Source organism: Bubalus bubalis, chromosome 12, assembly GCF_019923935.1.
Source record: "Bubalus bubalis isolate 160015118507 breed Murrah chromosome 12, NDDB_SH_1, whole genome shotgun sequence".
NCBI classification, from domain to species: Eukaryota; Metazoa; Chordata; class Mammalia; order Artiodactyla; family Bovidae; genus Bubalus; species Bubalus bubalis.
The window spans coordinates 74,659,733-74,682,007 of record NC_059168.1 but is presented as its reverse complement, the minus strand read 5'-3'; the positions used below and the strand labels follow the sequence as shown (position 1 = coordinate 74,682,007).

The following is a 22,275-nucleotide window of genomic DNA, read 5'->3' as shown; positions in this document are numbered from 1 at the left end:
ACATTCCAAGAGAGGTATAATAGTAATAATGTCAAATTGTACAAAAAATACAATAAAAAGTTGTCCTTCCCACCTAAGTGACTTTTTTGCTAAACTCTAACCTTCTAAAATAGGTAGAAAAGTTTTCCAATTTGTAAAAGTGAATTCCCTGAGTTTCTTAAACCATATTCATCAGCTACCACAAATATTAAACCCTATTCAACCATGAATCTCCTAAAATTAGGTAAAAGAACTTGAGAATAATGAAACAGAAGAATTTTATGCTGCCCTGGTTGTCAGGGAAGGCTTCCTGCCCAGATTAGAATTTGTTCAGAAATCTAGAACCTGGACTTAAAAAACAAAAAGAATGTACCCAAGCACAGCATTAAAAAATGAAAAATTCGAGGCAGTAAGTGAATTAGTAAATCAAGAGATTGATTCAAGTCCTGATGATGGATTCACACAGCATTATAAATATAGAAAATAAGAAACTGATTCCAGAAAGCAGAATAATTAAGAGATTAGTAACACCAATATTAAATGTAAAGACAGAGTGGGCATAAAAAGTGGTTGCTGTGTTTTAGGAGCTATGGAGGAAGGTGGAGGGATGTGGGGGGAGGTAAGTAGTGTGCAGATGTTGATGGGAGAAACGTAACAGTTAATTATGATTTTGAAAGTTAGGTTTAGAATCCTAGCCAGAAATCTAGGGAGATGTCTATCAGATTGTGGGAAACACAATTCTGAGACAGAGTGATGTGAGGACTAGAGATAAATATGAAATTGTACTAAAAGGGTCATAGGCAACATACAGAGTGAAAAAACAAGAGAACAAAAGTAAAAAAAAAAAAAAAAACTTTTAAAAATGCCTACATTACAGAGATGAGCAGAAAGGATCTCACATAAACTAGAGAAAAACACAGTGTCTCACTCAAACAAGGGGAGTAGAAGTTTGGTTATAAAAAGATCAGATGGGATAAAAGCTGGTAAATGTGTGGATTGTTAATTAGGAGGTCACTATAACTTTTTTTTTTTCCACTGTAACTTCTGATAGGGCAATTTCTGCAAAATGCTGAGGTGGAAATCACTAAGTGAAGAATTGAGTGAGTGGTGAGAATGTACAGGTGATAAACCACAAAGCTACTCTCCAAAGTGTCAGAATTAAGAAAATAAGACAATAGTCTTAAACAGGTTACAAAGTCAAAGAAGTCAATGATGAATTTTTTTTTTTTAAGAGACCTGGATTCTTGTAAATACAAGAAAAGGGGCCACAGAAGAGAATAAGCTATAATAAAAATTTAAAGAGGGGAATTCCCTGGTGGTCCAGTGGTTAAGACTTGGTGCTCTCACTGCTGGGGTCCATCCCTGACTGGGGAACTCTGTTTAGTTCAGTCGCTCAGTCATGTCTTTTGAACTGTGGTGTTGGAGCAGACTCTTTGCAACCCCATGGACTGCAGCACGCCAGGCCTCTCTGTCCCTCGCCAACTCCCGGGGGTTTACTCAAACTCATGTCCATTGAGTCGGTGATGCCATCCAACCATCTCATCCTCTGTTGTCCCCTTCTCCTGCCTTCAATCTTTCCCAGCATCAGGGTCTTTTCAACTAAGTCAGTTCTTCACATCAAAGTATTGGAGTTACAGCTTCAGCATCCGTCCTTCCAATGAATATTCAGGACTGATTTCCTTTAGGATGGACTGGTTGGATCTCCTTGCAGTCCAAGGGACTCTTAAGAGTCTGCTCCAACACCATAGTTCAAAAGCAAAAACTAAGATCCCACAAACCATGCAGCAAGCCCCTTCCCCTCAAAAAAGAGCAAGATAACTGATGAAGAAAAGATCCTCAAAGAGAAAAGAAAAAACAGAATAGGAACAGCCCTTGTTAGAAAGTATATTGGTGCCATCAACCTGTTCCAGTTTCCTTTATAAGACAGCTTTTTCTTCCACCTTTTGGAAAAATGGGTACTGCTGTTTTCATGAGAAAGCTTTAAAGGGCAATTTCTTTTTCTTTCATTTGTAAAAAGAATTCACAGAGGCAGCAGTTACCATGACTTCAGAAAACAAAACTCACACTGCTATTTATTTTCTTAGAGCCAATACTATTCTACAAAGTCCTAAAACTTCAGGCATACAAAATATCCTAAAATTTCCTCAAATATCCCAAAAGCAACAGCTTACTAGTTTAATATTTCTAAACAATCATCATGAAAGACTATAGAAAGAGGGAAAACAAATATAGAAGTGAGCTGAGGCGTCATAAAGATAAAAATAGTTTATATCTCACAGTTTAAACAGCAATTTTCTTCCTGGTAGATAATATCTTTTTATCTGAAAATATTACATGACTTAAAATGACAAAGAGACAATGGGCAGACCAAAGCATGCCACAGACTTAAGAGAGAGAACAGCCTCCCACTGCCACACTGCCACTGTAACTCAAAACTACTACTTACTTCATGTGCTGTGCTTAGTCACTCAGTCTGACTCTGCAACCCCACAGACTGTAGCGCGCCAGGCTCCTCTGTCCATGGAATTCTCCAGGAAGAATACTGGAGTGGGTTGCCATTTCCTTCTCCAGGGGATCTTCCCAACCCAAGGAGTGAACCCAGGTCTCCCACAATGCAGATGGACTCTTTACCATCTGAGCCACCAGGGCATAAGGTTGTTAAAACCAGGTTGAGGAAATATTCAGTTGGCCAAAAAGTTTCTTCGGTTTTTAAGTGACAGACACATTTTTCACTTTCACTTTTCACTTTATTGAACAATGTAGTCACCATTTTGTTCCATTACCTTCTATTATTTTTCAGGCAACTTCATAAATCCACCTTCCCAAAACTTTTTATCTTACTGAGCAGAGAACTGTTCTAGGTGCCTTTTATAGTCTTTTGAAATTTTTCCATTAAGAGAATTTTTGTAAAGACTGAAATAAATGAAAATCTGAAGGTGCAATGTCTGGTGAATATGGTGGATGAACCAGAATTCCCAAGCAAGCTCTAATAGTTTTTGCCCGGTCATCAGAGAAACGTGCAGTCTCGCTAAAGGTCTTCATGATAAAAGAATATGCATTTTGTGTTGACTAATTCCAGACAATTTTCATTGAGCACTGCTTTTAGTTGCTCTAACTAGAAGCAGTACTTGTTGGAATTAATTGTTTGGAATCTGCTCCTACTCATAGTAGAGGATTCCCTTCCAATCCCACTGTATACACATCACCTTCTTGGGATGAAGATCGGCCTTTGCTGTGGTAGGTGGTGGTTCATTTCACGTGCCCTACAATCTCTTCCATTCCACATTATTGTATGGTATCCACTTTTCACCACCCATCACATTTTTAAAATGGAACATTTTCATTACATTTAAGTAGAGAATGACATGCAGAAATGCAATCAAGGTTTTTCCTGACTAACTTATGTGGAACCCAATCACCACAGTGATGAACATAACCAAGCTGGTGAAAATGATTTTCAGCACTTGATTTGGATATTTTGAGTATGTAGGCTCTCTTCCACATAGTATAACATAAATTGTTCTCAACTAATATTTCACTTTGATTGGAGTCAACTTCAACCGGTCTACCCCACCATGAAGCATCCTCCAGTGAGAAATCTCTAGCATGCAAACTTCCCAAACCACTTTTGACACATTCCATCAGTCAAAGCACTGACTCCATGTGTTATACAAATGTGTTTGTGCATTTCAGTTGCAGTTTTACCTTTCTTGAAACAATAAAGCATAATTTGCTGAAAATGTTGCTTTTTTCTTCCATCTTCAATATTATAATGGCTACACAAAAATTCAACAATTTTGTAAGTTTGTTTAATGAATGCTGATGTGACAGCTGTCACAATACAATCTAACAGAATTGTTTCAAATGGAGTTAAAGACAACTAAGTGCTACTAGGAAAAAACCAAACTATTTGACCAAGCACTAAAAGTAACAAATGTCTACAACTGCAGCCTGACAGTGGATAGTCTCAAGTAAGGATACTTGCTTGACTTTGTAGTAGTAAGATAACTTCATAAGCTTATTATCTTCGGTGATCCATTCCTTCCACAAACAAAATTTACTAACACCTGTTACTATGTTATCTTGCTCCCAGGTGGCACAAGTGGCAAAGAATCCACCTATCAATGCAGGAGACACAAGAGACACAGGTTTGATCCCTGGGTCAGGAAGATCCCCTGGAGGAGGAAATGGCAACCTACTCCAGTATTTCTTGCTGGAAAATTCCACAGACAGAAGAGCCTGGTGGGTACAGTTCATGCGGTCGGAAAGAGTTGGATATGACTGAGCACACATGTACATACATATTACTTTGCTAGATACTAAATATACTTGCTGATTAACAGTCTGTCCTCAAAGAAACTTAATTCCTAACTCCTTAAATTAGCCAGTAAAAAGTATATAGGATGCTTGCTCCTTGGAAGAAAAGCTATGACAAACCTAGACTGTGTATTAAAAAGCATAAACATCACTTTGCTGACAAAGGTCCATATAGTCAAAGCTATGTTTTTTCCAGTAGTCATGTAGAGATATGAGAGTTAGACCATCAAGAAGGCTGAGTATGGAAGAAATGATGCTCTCCAACTGTGGTGCCAGAGAACACTCTTCAGGGTCCCTTGGACTGCAAGGAGATCAAACCAGTCAATCCTAAAGGAAATCAACCCTGAATATATTCATTGAAAGGACTGATGCTGAACCTGAAGCTCCAACACTTTAGCCACCTGATGCGAAGAGCCAACTCACTAGAAAAGACCCCAATGCTGGAAAAGACTGAGGGCAAGAGCAGAAGAGGGCGACAGAGGATGAGATGGTTAGATGGCATCACTGACTCAGAGTACATGAGTCTGAGCAAACTCCAGGAGATAGTGAAGGGGACAGGGAAGCCTGGTATGCTGCAGTCCACAGGGTTGCAAAGAGTGGGACTTGACTTAGCAACTGAACAACAGCAACAATTGCCAAAAATGTTGCTTTTTCCCTTCCATCTTCAATATTAAAATAGCTACACAAAAATTCACCTATTTAGTAAGCTTTTTCTTTAAAGCACAGCTGATGTGACACTTGTCATGCTACAATCTAACAAAATTGTTTCAAATGGAGTTAAAGATAACTAAGTGCTACTAAGAAAAAAACAAACAATTTGGCCAACCACTAAAAGTAACAAATGTGTACAGTTAGTTACAGCCTAACAGTGGATACAGTCCCAAGTAAGGATACTTGCTTGGCTTTGTAGTATTAACATAACTTCATAAGTTTATTATCTTCAGTCATCCATTTCTTCCACAAACAAAATTTATTAACATCTATTACTGTGTTAGATATAAACATACTTGATGATTAAACAGTCTGCCCTTCAAGAAACTTAACCCCTAACTCCTTTCATCAGCCAGTAAAATGTACAAAAACTTAAGTGCGGAGAGTTTTGGGGAGTGGGGTGCATACTGTTTAGCCTATTTATAGAACAATTTGGCAAAAACTATAAAAGCTTAAAGTATAATATACCTCTGACTCAATATTTCCACTTCGCCTAAAAGAAAAAGGTCATTTTATGTGATATTATTTATAATATTAAAAACATGGAGAAAACCTACCTGTGTATCAACAGGGAAAAGTTAAAGAAGTGAGGTGTAAAGATACAACAAAATATTAAAAAGTTAGCAAGAAGGACAGATATGAAAGAATATACATGATACATAATTAAAGAGAAAAAATAATTATCATAAGTAGTATAAATAACCCATACTTACATGTGCAATGGTCTGGAAAGATATACACCAGCTTTAACAGTGGTTATCCCTGGGAAGAATGAACTAAAGGAATCATGGGAGTGGGGAAAGTCCTTTAATTTTTTTCTGTGCATTTCCATATTATTTGAAATACTGGTTTCATGACTTTAAATAAATGTTTTGTCTAAGAACTCAGGTAAAGAGTCTTGTGTGCTCCTTTCCCTTCAGTGTCTGGCACATCAAGTCACTCAATAGATACTAAAAATTAAAGAAACTTCCATTTCCAGTTGAACTGTTGCTTTTAAAATCATATGGCCTTAGGCAACTATCACTTCTCAATTCTCCCATCTAATAAACTTGGAGACTTAATTAGAAGAGTAAAAACTAAAACATGAAAATTAAGTTACATTTTTTAATTCATTTAAAATACTTCCAAAATTTTCATACAGAAACTACCCTGCACCAGTTTCTCTCATGTTTGTACACATCTCTCAAAGACGTTTCCCCTGTTTCTATAAACATATTTAAAATTATTACGATGTGACACTGATTAAGAAACTACAGTGTGCTGGGGCTTGATTTTGTTTTTTAAAATTGGATTCCCTTAACTTGCACAATCAAGTATACAACTGCAACACCCACCCTAAGTGTGAGTACTGAAGTGTATTTTAGATAAAGGATGCTAGTAAGCTATAAGGGAAATGAATTTTCATGAAGCAACTTCAAGGTCCCTAACAAGTAAGCCACTTAACAGAGGTACCAAAATGCTCAACAGAGGTCTGCAACAAGAAGCACCAAGTCTTATTTACTCAAATTGTTGTTGTTCAGTTGCCAAGCTGTGTCTGACTCTTCGCGACGCCATGGACTGTGGCATGCCAGGCTTCCCTGTCCTTCACTATCTCCCAGTGAACTCATGTCCATTGAGTCAGAGATACCATCTAACCATCTCATCTTCTGTCACCTCCTTCTCCTCCTGCATTCAGCCTTTCCCAGCATCATGGTCTTTTCCAGTGAGTCAACTCTTCACATTAGGTGCCCAAAGTATTGGAGCTTCAGCATCAGACTTTCCAATGAGTATTCAGGGTTGATTTCCTTTAGGATTTATTGGTTTGATCTCCTTGCAGTCCTAGGGACTCTCAAGAGTCTTCTCCAGCACTACACTTCAACTGGACTCCCCTGGTGGCTCAGATGGTAAAGTGTCTGCCTACAATGCGGGAGACCCAGGTTCAATCCCTGGGTTGCGAAGATCTCCTGGAGAAGGAAATGGCAACCCACTTCAGTATTCTTGCCTGGGAAATCCCTTGGACGGAGGAACCTGGTGGGCTACAGTCCAGGGAGTCACAAAGGGTCAGACATGACTGATTGATTTCACTTTCACTATTCAAAAGCATCAATTCTTTGGCACTCAGCCTTCTTTATGGTCCAACTTTCACATATCACAAGTCCCCAGACTTAGTCTTTTTATAGGGATTTTTTCCCAAACCAGCTTTAAAATAGTAGGAAACAAAAATATTGCCAAAATATTATCTTCACATTATATGCCTGCTCCTCTCCCTACACCCACCCCCTGAAAATCAGGCCGCAAGCAATTACTAAAAAGAATCACTGTCTTGTATTTCATATCCCCACAGGCTACTGTTCATTCTTCTCATCTCAATACTAAACACTACAACTCCAGATAGTCTAGTAAAAATCTGCCTACATACAGTACTTTCTGACTCTACAATGGCAGCCTTCTTCACTTTTTCAGATATTTGTGAAAACTGAATGAACAGCATCAAACAGTAGTGATAAATACAGATGAGACAGTAAGAAACAGATGTGTAAAAGACAACTAGACTTAAATATTACCCTATTACTAATGCCTATTTGGCCTTCTACAGGTCACTTAACCTCTTCAGCAATTCAATTTCCTCAGCTGTAAAACAGGATACCATCACTTGCCTCATGGGGTTATTGCAGGGGTTGAATAAGACAGCATTCAACACCTGGTATGAGATGCTAAGCAAACCTTAGTTTACTCCTCTCCTTCTTATTAGAATACCACCAAATGGGCCAAATTGTTGGGCAAATTGCAACATGTAATTACAGCAAAACTGAAGACCACCAATATGAAAATAATTTCAAATGAAGCTACTTTCCATTCATTCATTCAAAAACTCTTTACTGGCAGTCTAGGGGTTAGGACTTAGTGCTTTCATTGCAGTGACCCAGGTCCAATCCCTGGTCAGGGAACTGAGATCCTGCAACCTGAGTGGTGGAGAGGGGAGAAGAGGAGACTATTGAGCACTACATCTGGAAGGCACTGTTGCAGGCACTCAGGATATAGGTGTGAACACGACAATCTCTATCCTTAAAGAACATCAAAGAGTTCCACTCAAAACACTCAATGAGTAAAGGATCAGAACTCTTATCACACTGAGAATCCATGTCATCTGGTTCCTACCTTGAATTGATTTTTTCTGTTAACAATTTCTCATGTATATTCCACATGCATACTTAGAGCCATGAAGGTGGGGACTGTGTTTTATTTACCCTCTATTCTCAGAGTTCAATCCTCACAATTTTCACCCACTAGATTGGTTACTTATTATGCTATTCATTCACTCATTTAACAAGTATTTATTAAGCATCTTCTATATGTCAGATGATGTACTAGACCCTGGGAATACAGCAGTTGTGGGGAAAATGAAAGATAGTGCCTGGTCCCAGGGAGCTTATACTACTCTAATAGAAGAGTCTAGGAGAGAAAGACTTTAACCAAAGGTATATATTCTACCTACAGATTAAACAATCTAAAAATGAAAATTAAAAAAATCTTATGCCAAAATACTTACAGCTCAAAAGCATCTGAAGTTTAGAATCTTATAGCATATACTTAAAATATCTAAAAGCTAAAACAAATCACGACCTATTAATTTTAACATAGATTTTCGATTGTTTGACATAAGCCACATACAACACTTGCCTCTCTAAAAATTGTCTAATGCATATTTAAATAAAGTTAGCACATTTTACATATGGTTTTCCCCCTACCTTTGTACTTCCATAGAACTTTTTACTCAATGACTCATTTTTCACAAAATTCTCCCCCAGAACAGACACATAACAGAAACATAAAACATTCCTAGTACAAGATCAAAAACCCAAATATCAAGAAACCACTCAGGAACGTACACAAATGAAACCTCATTATGTGTGTCCAAAAAGAAATGCCAAACACATAACTCAAAATAATGCGGCACTTTCCTAACGTGCAACCTTAAAGAGACAGGATCACTCCCCACTCAGGTGCAGATACTGGTTGGGCTCCTTCCTTCTCATAACAAATGTTAATCCTACCACCTGTCCACTGAGCTTTCAGAGGTTACAGGTTTACCTATAATCAGTATTTAGAAGACATGCAATCAAGGGCGTATCCAAGGATGGTTAAAAAGATTATCTGCCAAGGAAAAGGACTTGATGAACTAGTATGCATTCACTTCTACAAGTGTAAATTTCATCCATGACCTAAAAACTGCAAGTCTATATATCTGGACTACAGAAATGGCCAACAAATGAATTTTTTTTAAGTTTCATTATCAGTTCAATCCTGGAGATAAGCCTATGAACTTTATAGCTGCTTTTAGTTCAAAACTGTGACAGGGGAAATTGTTTTACAACATTACACAATACCACCTATATGGTGCTCCATATGAATTTGACATAAGGAAAAATTTGCTCTACTCTGAGGAACTTGTATTTTTCTCTACTTATTGGAGAGTTATATATATGGTTATATTTCCCTCTCAGGCTTCTTTTCCATGTTTAACCCTCAACTTCCACCATGCAGCTTCTATTACACTGGCAAATGAATGAATGTTGAAAAAGAAAAAGTACAGAATGATAAAAGAGCCTATATTAAAGAAGGCCTGAGAGGTTTTTTCCTAAAAAATAAAAATCAAGCAGATTTACCTATAAAGTTACTCAAGATATGTATTTTGATTCTCTCAACTAAGATTCAAAAAGCACAAAAAGGTAGTGACAAGCCAAAAGTACCAACAAACAGGCCTAAAAGAGATTAAAAAAAAAAAAAGAGTTGAAATTTTTTTTTAACTGCTTTCCATTTCTGACTACAGTATGAGTTTGCTGCGACTCTTAGCAAACAAATGCTAATTAACTGACCTAAAAGAGGTCAAGTTTTATACACATTAAACAAGCAAACACAACCAAGTATATAGGAGAAATTATTACACAAAAATTGCAGAGCACAAGTCAACTTGACATTAAAATAGTGTATGCACAAAAAAATAGGTATCATATTTATTTCACTACCCTACACACACTTGGGGAAAAGGCAAAGCTATGACAGCTCATGGTCCTAAGGCTTTTCAGAGCAAATAAAATGTCTCTAGACACAGTGGATCAAATAGTCTAAAAATGAGAGAGGACAAATGGGGTGGGGGAGGGGGTGAAAGCAGCATCACCTGTAAAATAAAGAACATCACACAAAAATAGAAAAGGGAGAATCTTTTCATTTTATATCATATCAAGAGGAATACATCTCTTACCACAAAAATAAGTCTGCTAAAGCAACAGCACAAGCAACCCCATTTTCCACCAAATAATTCTTTATAGATATTAGCAAGTGTCTAAGACACACAGACATAGAGGGTGCCTTTAAGTACATCAGAAAGGGTGAGTCAGGAATGCTAAATTCTTGCAACAGAAAAGAAACTTGAAAGGAAGAGCTTACCAAACCCAAATCAACCCATTTCAGAAATACACAGCAAAGAAATCCACTGCATGCTTCATAAATATACAGTCTATAAACTTAAATTTAGAATTATAACTTATCCTCTTCTAAAGGACAATACAGGATTAGTAAATATCTTAAATTTCTCAGTGAAAGCAATTAGATCATTCCATCATCTACTCGGATCAGAATACAAATCTTCTTAAAGCGAAAAAAAAAATTCAAAGTAAATATTCATTGGCCTGTTGTTCATGGTCTTTTAAAACCATTTTGAAAGGATCTTTGAAACAGTTTCATTAGTATCTCTCTGGAAAGAGCTCTAACATCTTTCATTCTTCTAGCAATTTAAAAGCTACCACATGTTCATTTCCACCTTAGATTATTGATTCCTTGCCTTTTAACATCTCCATAACAGCTGCTTGACAAATTACCTCACCTCATTCCTCAGGGGGGTAAGGACAGCATAATATCCATGAATTCAAAAATGGGACCACAAAATGATCAGTGACAGATGAGCTAATTGCTTTAGATTGAGACACTGCTCCAGAATAGACGAGGCATTCATAGCATGATACAATTAAATGCTTACACTCTAAATATTTTATTTGTACTTAAGGGTACAGGGAAAACCTGTCTTCCTTTTATTTTAAAATAGATGTTAGCTTCAAAAAGTCTGTAAACTTGTATGTGTTTGGAATAATTTTGACAGAAAGTTGAGAATAATTATTCTGAATAGTATGCACAACTTTCAGACTTAGCTTTCTTATTTCAACCTAAGAGAGCTGTAAGACCCAAAATAGTCTACTCATAGGGCAATTTAAAAAATATTTTCCAGATTTTTAGCAAAGTAAAGGCAAACATATTTTCAAAGATACAACATATTTCAGAAAAGTAAAATAAAATATGTCTATTGTATTTGCCTTAGTTCATTCTGATTAGTGTCAGATACAGAAAAAAAGCATACACAAACATAATCTTGTAAACCCTTATATAAAATATTGCTTTTCTCCCCTAAGAATAACAAAATAGTGTGGGTTTAAATGAGTTACTTTAAATGAACAATATCCAGTCAAATTACTCTTAGAAAATTAGCCTCTCTCTAGACAGAAGCAACATTCTCTTTTCTAAATTCATAACCAATCTCATAACACAACCTTATCGATTCCTTTAAAGTGATAAAACATACGTACTAGCTTAGAGCTTTACCTTGTAATAAATTTAGGTATCTACCACTTTAAAAAAAAAATACTAAATCATCACCGGTGTTCTTCAAATGTCACTTTCGCAGTAATGGGACAACGGTGTTGTTAACTCACCTTTTATAAACTATTCGTATTACCCAGACGAAGACATTCAAGAAACCAAACAATCTGGAGATGATAGTGCCTACTACCAATAATATTCGACATGTTTCTTTCGACGTGCCCCTTTTGCGACCTGAAGACTCTACTAGAAAACTCTACTGAGTCCCTTCTAGAACCCTGGTTAGCGGGCTGGCTGATTCTAAACATCACGTTTGATCGCTCCTGCCTGGAGAGGCGATAGTGTTGATTTTGTTTTTAAAGTTGCTGTCAGAGCAGCTACAAACTTTTTTCAGCATCCCTGCCTGGATGCCAACTGGAGCTCTCCGCTCACTTCCTCACCAACTTGAACCACCCCCAAACAGTTTGAGAGTAAGCTGGAGTTAGACACCGGCAGGAGCTGACACTTTACAAGAAGGGTTTGACACCGCAGAAAACTTTCACTTCTCCTCTCCAGCCCTTCCAAACGGGGACTCTGGCCCCTCGCTCGTGCTCCCCCAGAATTCCTCTCTCAGGCCGGACAAGGACACAGAAAGCAGGCTGTTCTGATGTCCCCGAAAAGACAAACAGCACCCCCCCCCACCCCGCAATAACCCTCACCCCTGGACTCAAGTCCCGTTCTTCACACAAAAGAGCGCGGCCAGCAGAGCTGTCGCGGCGCTACCTAGCTGGCTGCCACCCTCCACCGCACCCGCAGACCGGGTCTCCAGCCGCCCGATCGGTCCCCACCGGAGGCTTCCTGCTCCGACCCGGCCAGACAAAGCCCCGGCGGCCGGGCGGACCTGCCAGCCTCCGGACTCGGGCCGCCGCGCTCTTACCCGGGCCTCATCCAGAGCGACGCCGGCGCCGCCGCTTCCCCCGGCCTTGGCGGCGGGGCAGCTGGCAGCACGGGTCTTGGAGGAGCGGGTCCGAGAGGAGATGAAATGGCTGCTGCCTCCGGTCGCCCCGGGCTCTACTCCGGCCCCAGGCCCAGGCCCAGGCCCAGGCGACTTAGATCCGAGAAGGCGCAGAGAGCTCTTCCGGGTGTTCACCATGGTCCAGCCAGGAGGACGGGGTCCACGCCGCGTTAGCGGCGCCCGCCGCGCCGGGGAGACCCAAGGAAGGCCGGCCCGCTGTCCGGGCAGTCAGGGCCAGTGGAGCCGGGCCGGGAAAGACAAGCCGAACCAGACTCCGCGGAGAGCAGACGAAGACAGGCGAGAGCAGGGCAGAGGAAGGGAAGTCGGCGTGCGAAGACAGGTAGCTGGAGACGGGAGCGATGCTCCGGGCCGACGGCTCAGACTCTGCCGGCTTCGCCCTACTCAGCGGGAGCCGAGCGGAGCCGCCATTTCTGCCCCTTTCTCTCCCGTTCTCGCTCTCGAGCTCCGTGCGTCAGGGCTCCAGCGCCGCAGGGCCGACGAGACCGCTTCCGGCCTGGCCGCTGCGGGGCGCTGCAAGGCCGGCCAGCCCTTCTCTTGCCGGCTTTTCCCTCCTCTTCCCCCGCCCCTCCAGTAGGCCCCTCCCAGCGGCGCGCTGTCAGCGCTCGGCGGCCAAGGAAGGGACGCTCTGGGCTGTTAGCTCTATGGTTTCTAGGTCTGGCCAGCGGCCGAGGAAGCGAGGATGAGAAAAACCAGAATGTGCTCGGGACGAGCTAGCGCGCTGGAGTCGGTCGTGGAACCTTCATACCCGGCCAGGCCTGGCTACACCAGCATCCCCACCATCACCCCCAGGTGCCCTGGATGGAGCCAGAAAGGACTGGCAAAGGCCGGTGCAGAGGAGGGCGTGGTGACCTGAGTGGGAATCCCAGGGATACCCAGGGACCCCAAGCCAAGACACTGAACTTGAGTCGTACTTTTGAGGGCTAGAAAAATATGAATGATAATTGTGATAAAAACAGATCTGTGCCGTATCTGGCACATGGTTAAGCTTAAGAAAGAACTAACACTATAACCCTGCGTCTTTAAACAAAGCAAGGCACTGTCTTTCTGTAACCTTAGCCAGACCTAAGGCGGAGTCCACGAAGAATGAATTCTTCTAACTAAGAGCTTCCACTGCTTTCTGCCCGGGCAAGAATTAAAATACAAAAAGCTGAACACAAAGATACAAAATGTGCCATTTAACTTTCATAGAAAAAGATTAAGGGACACAATATGAAAAGCTATTCTGTAAATAAGAATTATGTTCATTTTCAAAAATTGCCTTACCTAGAAAAATTGAAGACTCGGGAAAAGTCTTGTAAAAATCAACAAAGCTGCAACAAAATTCCAGCCATCCAAGCTACTAATTGTTCAACAAAATTGTATAATGCACTGGGAATGGAAGTGGTTTTTCTGTTGGAGAAGCAGTACAGATTCCAGGAAAGCAGACAAGTCCCTCTTACACTAATTTGCATACCACACCCTCCCCAGAACACTTCACCCACTACTTAGAACCCGCCTCTTGGGTATGGAGACCTCATAATACTTGAGACTTCAGTTTTCCTGTGTCAATTAGCTATGAGATCATTGAACAAAATAGTTTCATTTCCTGCAGAAAGAAGCTGGCTTTATTATTCAAAGTATCCTGAAAATGTGTATGGTATGCAAATTAGCAGGCAAAGGACTTGCTTCTGTATTTGTTTTTGTAGTCCTAAACTGAGAAAGCCAGATTGTTATTTGAGTTACCACAACCTAGATCAAACCAGTCAATCCTAAAAGAAATCAACCCTGAATATTCATTGAAAAGACCGGTGCTGAAGCTGAAGCTCCAATACTCTGGCCACCTGATTCGAAGAGTCGACTCATTGGAAAAGACCCAGATGCTGGGAAAGACTGAGGGCAGGAGGAAAGGGAGCAACAGAGGATGAGATGGTTGGATGGGATAACTAATCCAATGGACATGAGTTAGAACAAATGCTGGAAGTTAGTGAAGGACAGGGAAGACTGGCCAGCTGCCCTCCATGGGGTCACAGAGTCAGACACAACTTAGCTAGAGAACATGGAAAAATGCCAACAATGTTGCCTTTTTCCTTCCATCTTCAATATTGGCTACACAAAAATTACCAACTTTGTAAGTTTGTTTTTTTAATGCATGCTATTGTGACAGCTGATGATACAATCTAACAAAATTGTTTCAAATAAAGTTAAAGGCAACTAAGTGCCACTAGAAAAAAAAAAAAACTATTTGGCCAACTGCTAGAAGTAACAAATGTGTACAGCTACAGCCTAACAGTGGATACAGTCTCAAGTAAGGATGCTTGCTCAGCTTTGTAATAGTAACATAACTTCATAAGCTTATTAACTATCTTCAGTGATCCATTCCTTTCACAAACAAAATTTACTAACACCTATTAGTGTTTTGGGCTTCGCTTGTGCCTCAGCTGGTAAAGAATCTGCCTGCAATGAGGGAGACCTGTGTTAGATCCCTGGGTTGGGAAGCTCCCCTGGAGAAGGGGAAGGCTACCCACTCCAGTATTCTGGCCTGGAGAATTTCATGGACTGTATAGTCCATGGGGTCACAAAGTCAGACTGAGTGATTTTCCACTTTCACTACTGTGTTAGATACTAAATATATTTGACCATTAAACAGTCCTTCCTTCAAGAAACTTAATGCTTAACTCCTTAAATCATCCAGTAAAAGGCATATAAGACACTTACTCATTGGAAGAAAAGCTATGACAAACCTAAACAGCGTATTAAAAAACAGAGACATCGCTTTGTCAACAAAGGTTCATATAGTCAAAGCTATGGTTTTTCCAGCAGTTGTGTATAACAGTACCTTTACTGGGCTTCCCAGGTGGTGCTAGTGGTAAAGAACCTGCCTGCCAATGCAGGAGACATAAGAGACACGGGTTCCATCTCTGGGTCGGGAAGATCCCCTGGAGGAAGGCATGGCAATCCACTCCAGTATTCTTTCCTGGAGAATCCCTGGTAAGCTACAGTCCATAGGGTCACACAGAGTCAGACACAACTGAAGCGACTGAGCACACACGCACACACCATTTACTGTTTATTCAAACCCTAACTGGTGTCAGATACTCTGTCAGACCAGGAAACATGGAGGGTTGGTTTGTTTGTTTTTTTTAGCAACATAGTTCTGGCCCTCAAAGAGCTCACAGACAAAAAGGGAACAGAGACAGGCAAGGAAGCAGTAAGCTGCCGAACAATGCAATTAGAATAAGGCAGAAACCTCTAATTCAAACAGAGTTTAGAGAAAGCTGAGAAGTGATGACTTCTGAGATGCATCTTGAACCACAAAATGAAGAAAGAAAAAATGGACCCAAAAAAAGAAAAGTTTGGAGAAGATATGAAAGAGTTGCTTGTTTTACACAGTATAGAGAAAATAACTGAAAAATCCAGTAAAATCATTTTTAAGCCTTACTTTAAACTATATGAGCTGGCAAGATGCTAAAGAATACTCAGGAGCTCAGGAATGTTCCTGAGCTAAAGAATACTTAGGAAAGTCACAGGAGGAACCCAGACAAGCAAACAAAGCTGTAAAGACAGCTTTCATTTTCAGTACATTTGCTCAACTCCAGTGAGCTTGATCTATTTTTCTCTGCCTACGGAAGATAGAAGGAAGACAGAAGACAAAGTCCAGAACCTGCTTAAGTTACAGAATCTAATGTACCTTGCAAAATTCTGGTACAAAAATGATACATCTGAGAATAAGGGTGAATTAGAAATAGACCAACCAGAACTTCCAAAGTGGTCTAGTGATTAAGAATCCAACTTCCAGTGCAGGGCACACAGGTTTGATCCCTACTAGGGGAAATAAGATCCCACATGCTGAGGGGCAACTAAGCCCTGGGTCTCAAGTACTGAGCCCAAGCACTCTGTAGTCCTCACAATAAAACTAGAGAAGTCCAGCCACAATGAATCTCCAGCATAGTGAAAACAAAAGAAAAAAAATCAACCAGCCTTCCTATCACTATTCTCCAGGAAGCTGCAAGGAGAACTGTCTTGCCCAACACCTACACTAAGAATAAGAGGGGGAAAAACATATCCCTTAAGAATTTAAAACAACAAACCAGTCCTCAGATTTATAGCCTAAAGTTACCAAATCTGATAGAATGAAAACCTCAGGTTAAATCAAAAGATCCTAAGCACAAAGCAAAGGTTAAATGTAAATTATCTCCAAAAGAATGCACCTTCAACAGGATATGCAAATATATATAGTCTCATGAGCATGACTCAGTAAAAAAAAAAAAAAAAAAATCCAAAACAGCCAGCACACACACACACACACACACACAAAAGCCCAGACAGCATAAAAGAATAAGACCCACAATTTAATATTGATTAGAAATACATTAAAGATTAGAAAATATTAATAAGCAAAAAATGACTGTAAATTTTTTAATGAGATAGAACTTATACAGTTAAAAAGAATAAAGTTAAATGTGAAGTATGACCTATTAAAAAAAAAAGTAACATGGACTTCATCAAATATAAGATTTTCACTCAGTGAGTGAAAGATTATGAAAAGCAAACAGACTGGAAAAAATGTTTACAAATCACGTATCTCACAAAGGACTCATCTAAAATATAAAAAGAACTCTCAAAATTCAACATCTAAAAAACAAACAATCCAATTAGAAAACGAGGAAAAGATCAGAAGAGCTATTTCACCTAAGAGGATATATAGATGGAAAATAAGAATATAGAAAGATTTCAACATCACTAACCAGTAGTGACATGCATATTGAGACTATGATGAGTTATTATTACATACCTATTAAAAAACTAAAATAAAAATTAGGGTGTTTTTTTTTTTAATTTACCAATGCTGGTGAAGAGGCAAAGAAACTGGATCATTTGATCATTGCTGGTGAGAATGCAAATGGTACAGCAAATCCAAATCTGAAAAAGTTTGACTGTTTCTTAAAAATCTAAATATACACTTACAATACAAACCAGCAATTGCAACCCTGCATGTTTATGCCAAAGAAATGAAGAGTTACATCTACATAAAAATCTGTAGACCATAGTTCATGGCAACTTTATTTGTAATAGCTGAAACAAACAAACAAAAAAAGTTGCTCATAGGTCAATGGTTAAACAAACTTTAGTACATCCAAAACAGAATACTGCTCAACAATAAAAAGGAATTAGTGATATATACAAAAGCTTACAAATCTCAGATGCATTAAACTTAAACAGAAGGAAGGAAATAATATACATATGACAGCATAAAACAACATAATAGAAAACAAATAATAGAGAAATTCAAAATCAAAAGTTGATTCCTGGGAATTCTCTGGTGGTCTAGTGGTTAGAATCAGCACTTTTACTGAGAAAGCTGGGGTTCAACCCGTGGTCAGGGAACAGAGACACAAGCCACACATCACACCCAATATAAGATTTTAAAAGTTGTTTCCTGGAAAAAGGAAAGAGAGAGAGAGTGAGAAAGGAAAGACCACTAGCCAGACCAACCAAGGGGAACAAAAGAGAAGACCCAAATTTCAAATTTCAGGAAGGAAGTATTATAAATATCACTCAAAACTTTAGATCTCAAGTCAGCAAACATTTTTCTGGTTATAAATGGCCAGTTTGTAAATATCTCAAGCTTCACACATGGTCTATGTCACAGATTCTTTGTTTAGATTTGTTTTTTGGTTTGTTTATTAACAATCCTTTAACAATGTAAAAACCATTCTTAGTTCACAAATGTACATAAATAGGCCACAAACTAGATTTGGTCCACAGGTTGCTAATTGCCAACATTTACTATAAATATTAAAGGGACATTTAATAAATAAGAAACAACTTTGTGCCAATAAGTTCCAAAACATAGGTAGGCAAATTGCTTGAAATAAAACTAATTACTAAAACTCATGCATGAAGAAACAGATAACCTGAATACCCCTATCATTGATTAAAGAAATGAAATATGTAATGAAATACTATCCCACAAATGTTACACCAGTCCCAGATGACTTCAGTGGTGAACTCTATTAACATCCAATATGTAAGGAAAAGCAATGCCATCCCAGGTCAGGGAACTAAGATCTCACATGCCATGTGGTTCACGCAGAATGTAAAAAAAAAAAAAAAAATAGAAAATCTATAACAGAACTGTCTTAAGAGACTGAATCACTAATCAAAACCTCCCAACAAAGAAAAACCCAGGACCAGATGACTTTACTGGTTCTATCAAACATGCCTACCAAACATGTAAAGGTGAACTAACACCCATCCTTCTCAAAATATTGAAAATAGAAGAGGACCCACTTTCTAACACAGTCTATGAAACCAGCATTACCTAGATACCAAAGTTAGAGAAAGATATCACAATGAAGGAACTGCAGGGCAATATCCCTTATGAACGTAGATGCAAAAGTCCTCAACAAAATACTAGCAAGCCAAATCCAGAAGCATATTAAAAGGACTCTACACCATGACCTTGGTATCGTAGTTGGATGGTATCTTCGATGGACATGAGTTTAAGCAGGCTCCAGGTGTTGGTGATGGACAGGGAAGCCTGGCGTGCTGCTGTCCATAGAGTCACAAAGAGTCAGACATGACTGAGTGACTGAATTGAACTAAACTGAACACCATGACCAAGTGCGATTGATCCCAAGTCCATTTAGTGGGGAAAAGGACAGTTTCCAATGAGTGGTGCTTGGAAGACTGTATATTCACATGCAAAAGAGTGAGGTTGGACCTTTATCTTACACCACATACAAAGACTAATTCAAAATGCATTAAACACCTAATGTAAGAGCAAAAACTATAGAATACTTAGAAAAAAGCATAGAGGAAAATCTTCATGACATTTGATTTGGCAATAGTTTCTGTCAAAACCATAAGAAAAAAAAAAGAAAAAATAGATAAATTGAACTTCATCAAAATTAAAAACTTATGTATTAAATTTCACTATTAAGAATGAAAAGACAACCCACAAAATAGGAGAAATGTTTAGAAATCACATATCTGATAAGGCATTAAATTCTAGAATACATAAAAAGCCCCTACAACTTGACAATAAAAAAATAACCCTACTTAACACCGGGCAGGGCTTCCTTGGTGGTCCAGGGGTTAAGAATCCACCTGCCAATGCAGGAGACATGGGTTCCATGCCTGTTCCTGGAAGATTCTGATACCTGCTACAATATGATGAACTTTTAAAACATTATACTAAGTGAAAGGACAAATATTATATGATCCCATCTATAAGAGATAACTAAAATAGCGCAACTTCATAGAGACAGAATAGAGATTATCAGAATCTGGAGGAGTTGAGAGTGGATTGAGGTGTTATTGTGTAAATGGGTACAGAGTTTCTGTTTGGGTGAAGAAAAAGTTTTAGAAGTGGATACAAGTTACAAAAGTGGATACAATCTAGTTACACAAGATTGTGAAAGTAATTAATCCTACTTAAAAATGGTAAAAAACAGCAAGACAAAAATAAAAATCTTGCAGTATTGGGAGTATTGTTCTATTGTTACAGAAGTCAACAAACAGATCAGCGGAAGAGAATACAGATCAAGAATACAGGGCCCAGAAATAGCTCTTAGTGTTGATGGGGATTTGGTATATAAGATAGCATTAGAAATTTATAAGGAAGAAAGGGACTATTTGATAGATGGTCTTGGGACCATGGGCTTTATCTGTTAGATATTACACCAGATAAGTATATGTAAATCCAAGTCCAAGATGTCAACTTGTTCTTTAATAAGCAAGCTAGAAGGGCATTAAAATAGATTATTTGCTGAATATAGTTAGGCAGATTAGATTATTGGGTTAACTACAGATGTACTAGTACCACCTTCCCCCAGGCCCAACTAAAAGATTAATAGGAAACCAATAAACACATTTGCACTGGAAAAAAAAAAAAAAAAGAATGTAATACACCAAATTAATAGAATGAATATGGACCATAAAGAAGGTTAAGTACTGAAGAATTGATGCTTTTGGATTGTGGTGCTGGAGAAGACTCTTCAGAGTCATGGACAGCAAAGAAATTAAACCAGTCAATTTTAAAGGAAATCAACCCTAACTATTCATAGGAAGGACTGATACTGAAGCTGAAGCTCCAATACTTTGGCCACCTGATGTGAAGAGCCAACTTACTGAAAAAGACCTTGATGCTGGGAAAAATTGAGGGCATGAGGAGAAGAGAGCTATAGAGGATGATATGGTTGGATGGCATCACTGACTCTATGGACATGAGTTTGAGCAAATTCCAGGAGATAGTGAAGGACAGAGAAGGACAGGGTCGCAAAGAGTTGGACCCAACTTAGCAACTGAATAATAACAACAACAATAGAATGAAGGGAAAAAAAAATAATCATTTCAACTGACACAGAAAAGTATCTGACAAAATTCAATAACCTTTTGGGCGTCCCTGGTGACTCTGTTGGTAAAGAATCTGCCTGCAATGCGGGAGACCCAGGTTCAATCCCTGGGTCAGGAAGATCCCCTGGAGAAGGGCATGGCAACCCACTCCAGTATTCTTGCCTGGAGAATTCCATGGACAGAGGAGCCTAGCAAGTTACGGTCCATGGGGTTGCAAAGAGTCAGACAGGGCTAAGGGACTAAGCACACGCTTTACTCATGTCTTGGGAAAGGCCCAAGCATGCCTTTCAAATCTTTAATCAGGTAACACCTTGCCTAACTTGTTGGTTCTGCCCATAAATCAAAGAAACCAAAATGAAGAACAAGTGGCCAGATCTCTTCCCTACCTTCCCCTGAAATAATCTCCCAAATTGTACGACCAAACCATGTGAACAAGATAACACTTACAGGAAAATCACAATAAGTTGACAGGCCTGCAGGCCATTGAGATGGCCACTCTGACCCCATATCTTAATCATTAACTGAGATTACTGCCCTCCTTCCCTTTAAAAGTTCATGACTAAGCAGACTCTTCAGAGGTGGTTTTTGGGGGATGTTGAATCCACTGTCACTTCAGATTGCTGGCATTCTGATGAAAGGCACTTTTCCTTTACTACCAACATTTGTGACTATGTAACTGATTTTGTAGGTGGTGAGCAGTGGGATCCCCAATGGATAATAGTACTGGCATAAGGATAGCTATATAGATAAATGGAACAAAAAGTTTTCTGGGGGGTCACATTGTGTGCCATGTGGAACTTCCCTGATAAGGGGGATCAGGGATCAAACCTGTGCCCCCTGCAGTGAAAGAACAGTCTTAACCACTGGACCACCAGGAAAGTCCTAAATGGACCAGAATTTTGAGTCCAGAGATAAACCAACACATCTAGGGTCAGTTGATTTTTGACTAGGGAAGTGTTCTCTCATTATCAAATGGTGCTGGGACCAAAAAAAGAAGACGAAGAAGAGGGAAAAGAAGAGGAGGCCTCACATAAAGGCCATCCATAGAAAAGTCTCTTTATCCTAAGGAATCAAAGTAACTCCTTACTGGTGGCTTCAACAGACAAGATCCCTGGAGAACAAGTTTGAAAGCCAAACTAACCACAGGATCTCAGAATTGCTCACCTGAAGAAGAGTTCAAAAGACTCACAGGGTGCCTTTACTTGCACGGGGATGGCAGGGATCTGCAGATGAAGCCCAATATCAACTTGAATCCCAACACTAAAAACTGTCAAGTAAAAACAAAT

At 39.3% G+C, this 22,275-nt stretch overlaps 1 protein-coding gene across 7 annotated transcripts in view; it reads right to left on the bottom strand.

Moving 5' to 3' along the window:
- ATAD2B (ATPase family AAA domain containing 2B) overlaps positions 1–22,174 on the bottom strand; it is a 139,101-nt gene extending 116,927 nt beyond the window's left edge. For 4 of the 7 annotated variants that reach the window (XM_006050618.4, XM_006050619.4, XM_006050620.4 and 1 more), the window contains exon 1: positions 12,554–13,094. In XM_006050618.4, the coding sequence (XP_006050680.1) occupies positions 12,554–12,769 (216 nt within the window). In that variant the 5' untranslated portion in view covers positions 12,770–13,094. Of the gene's footprint in view, positions 1–12,553; positions 13,096–13,915; positions 14,062–22,153 lie in introns of those variants that run through there. The other 3 variants (XM_044926199.2, XM_044926198.2, XR_006543523.2) reach the window with 3 other exon arrangements.
- Positions 22,175–22,275: the final 101 nt, after the last annotated feature.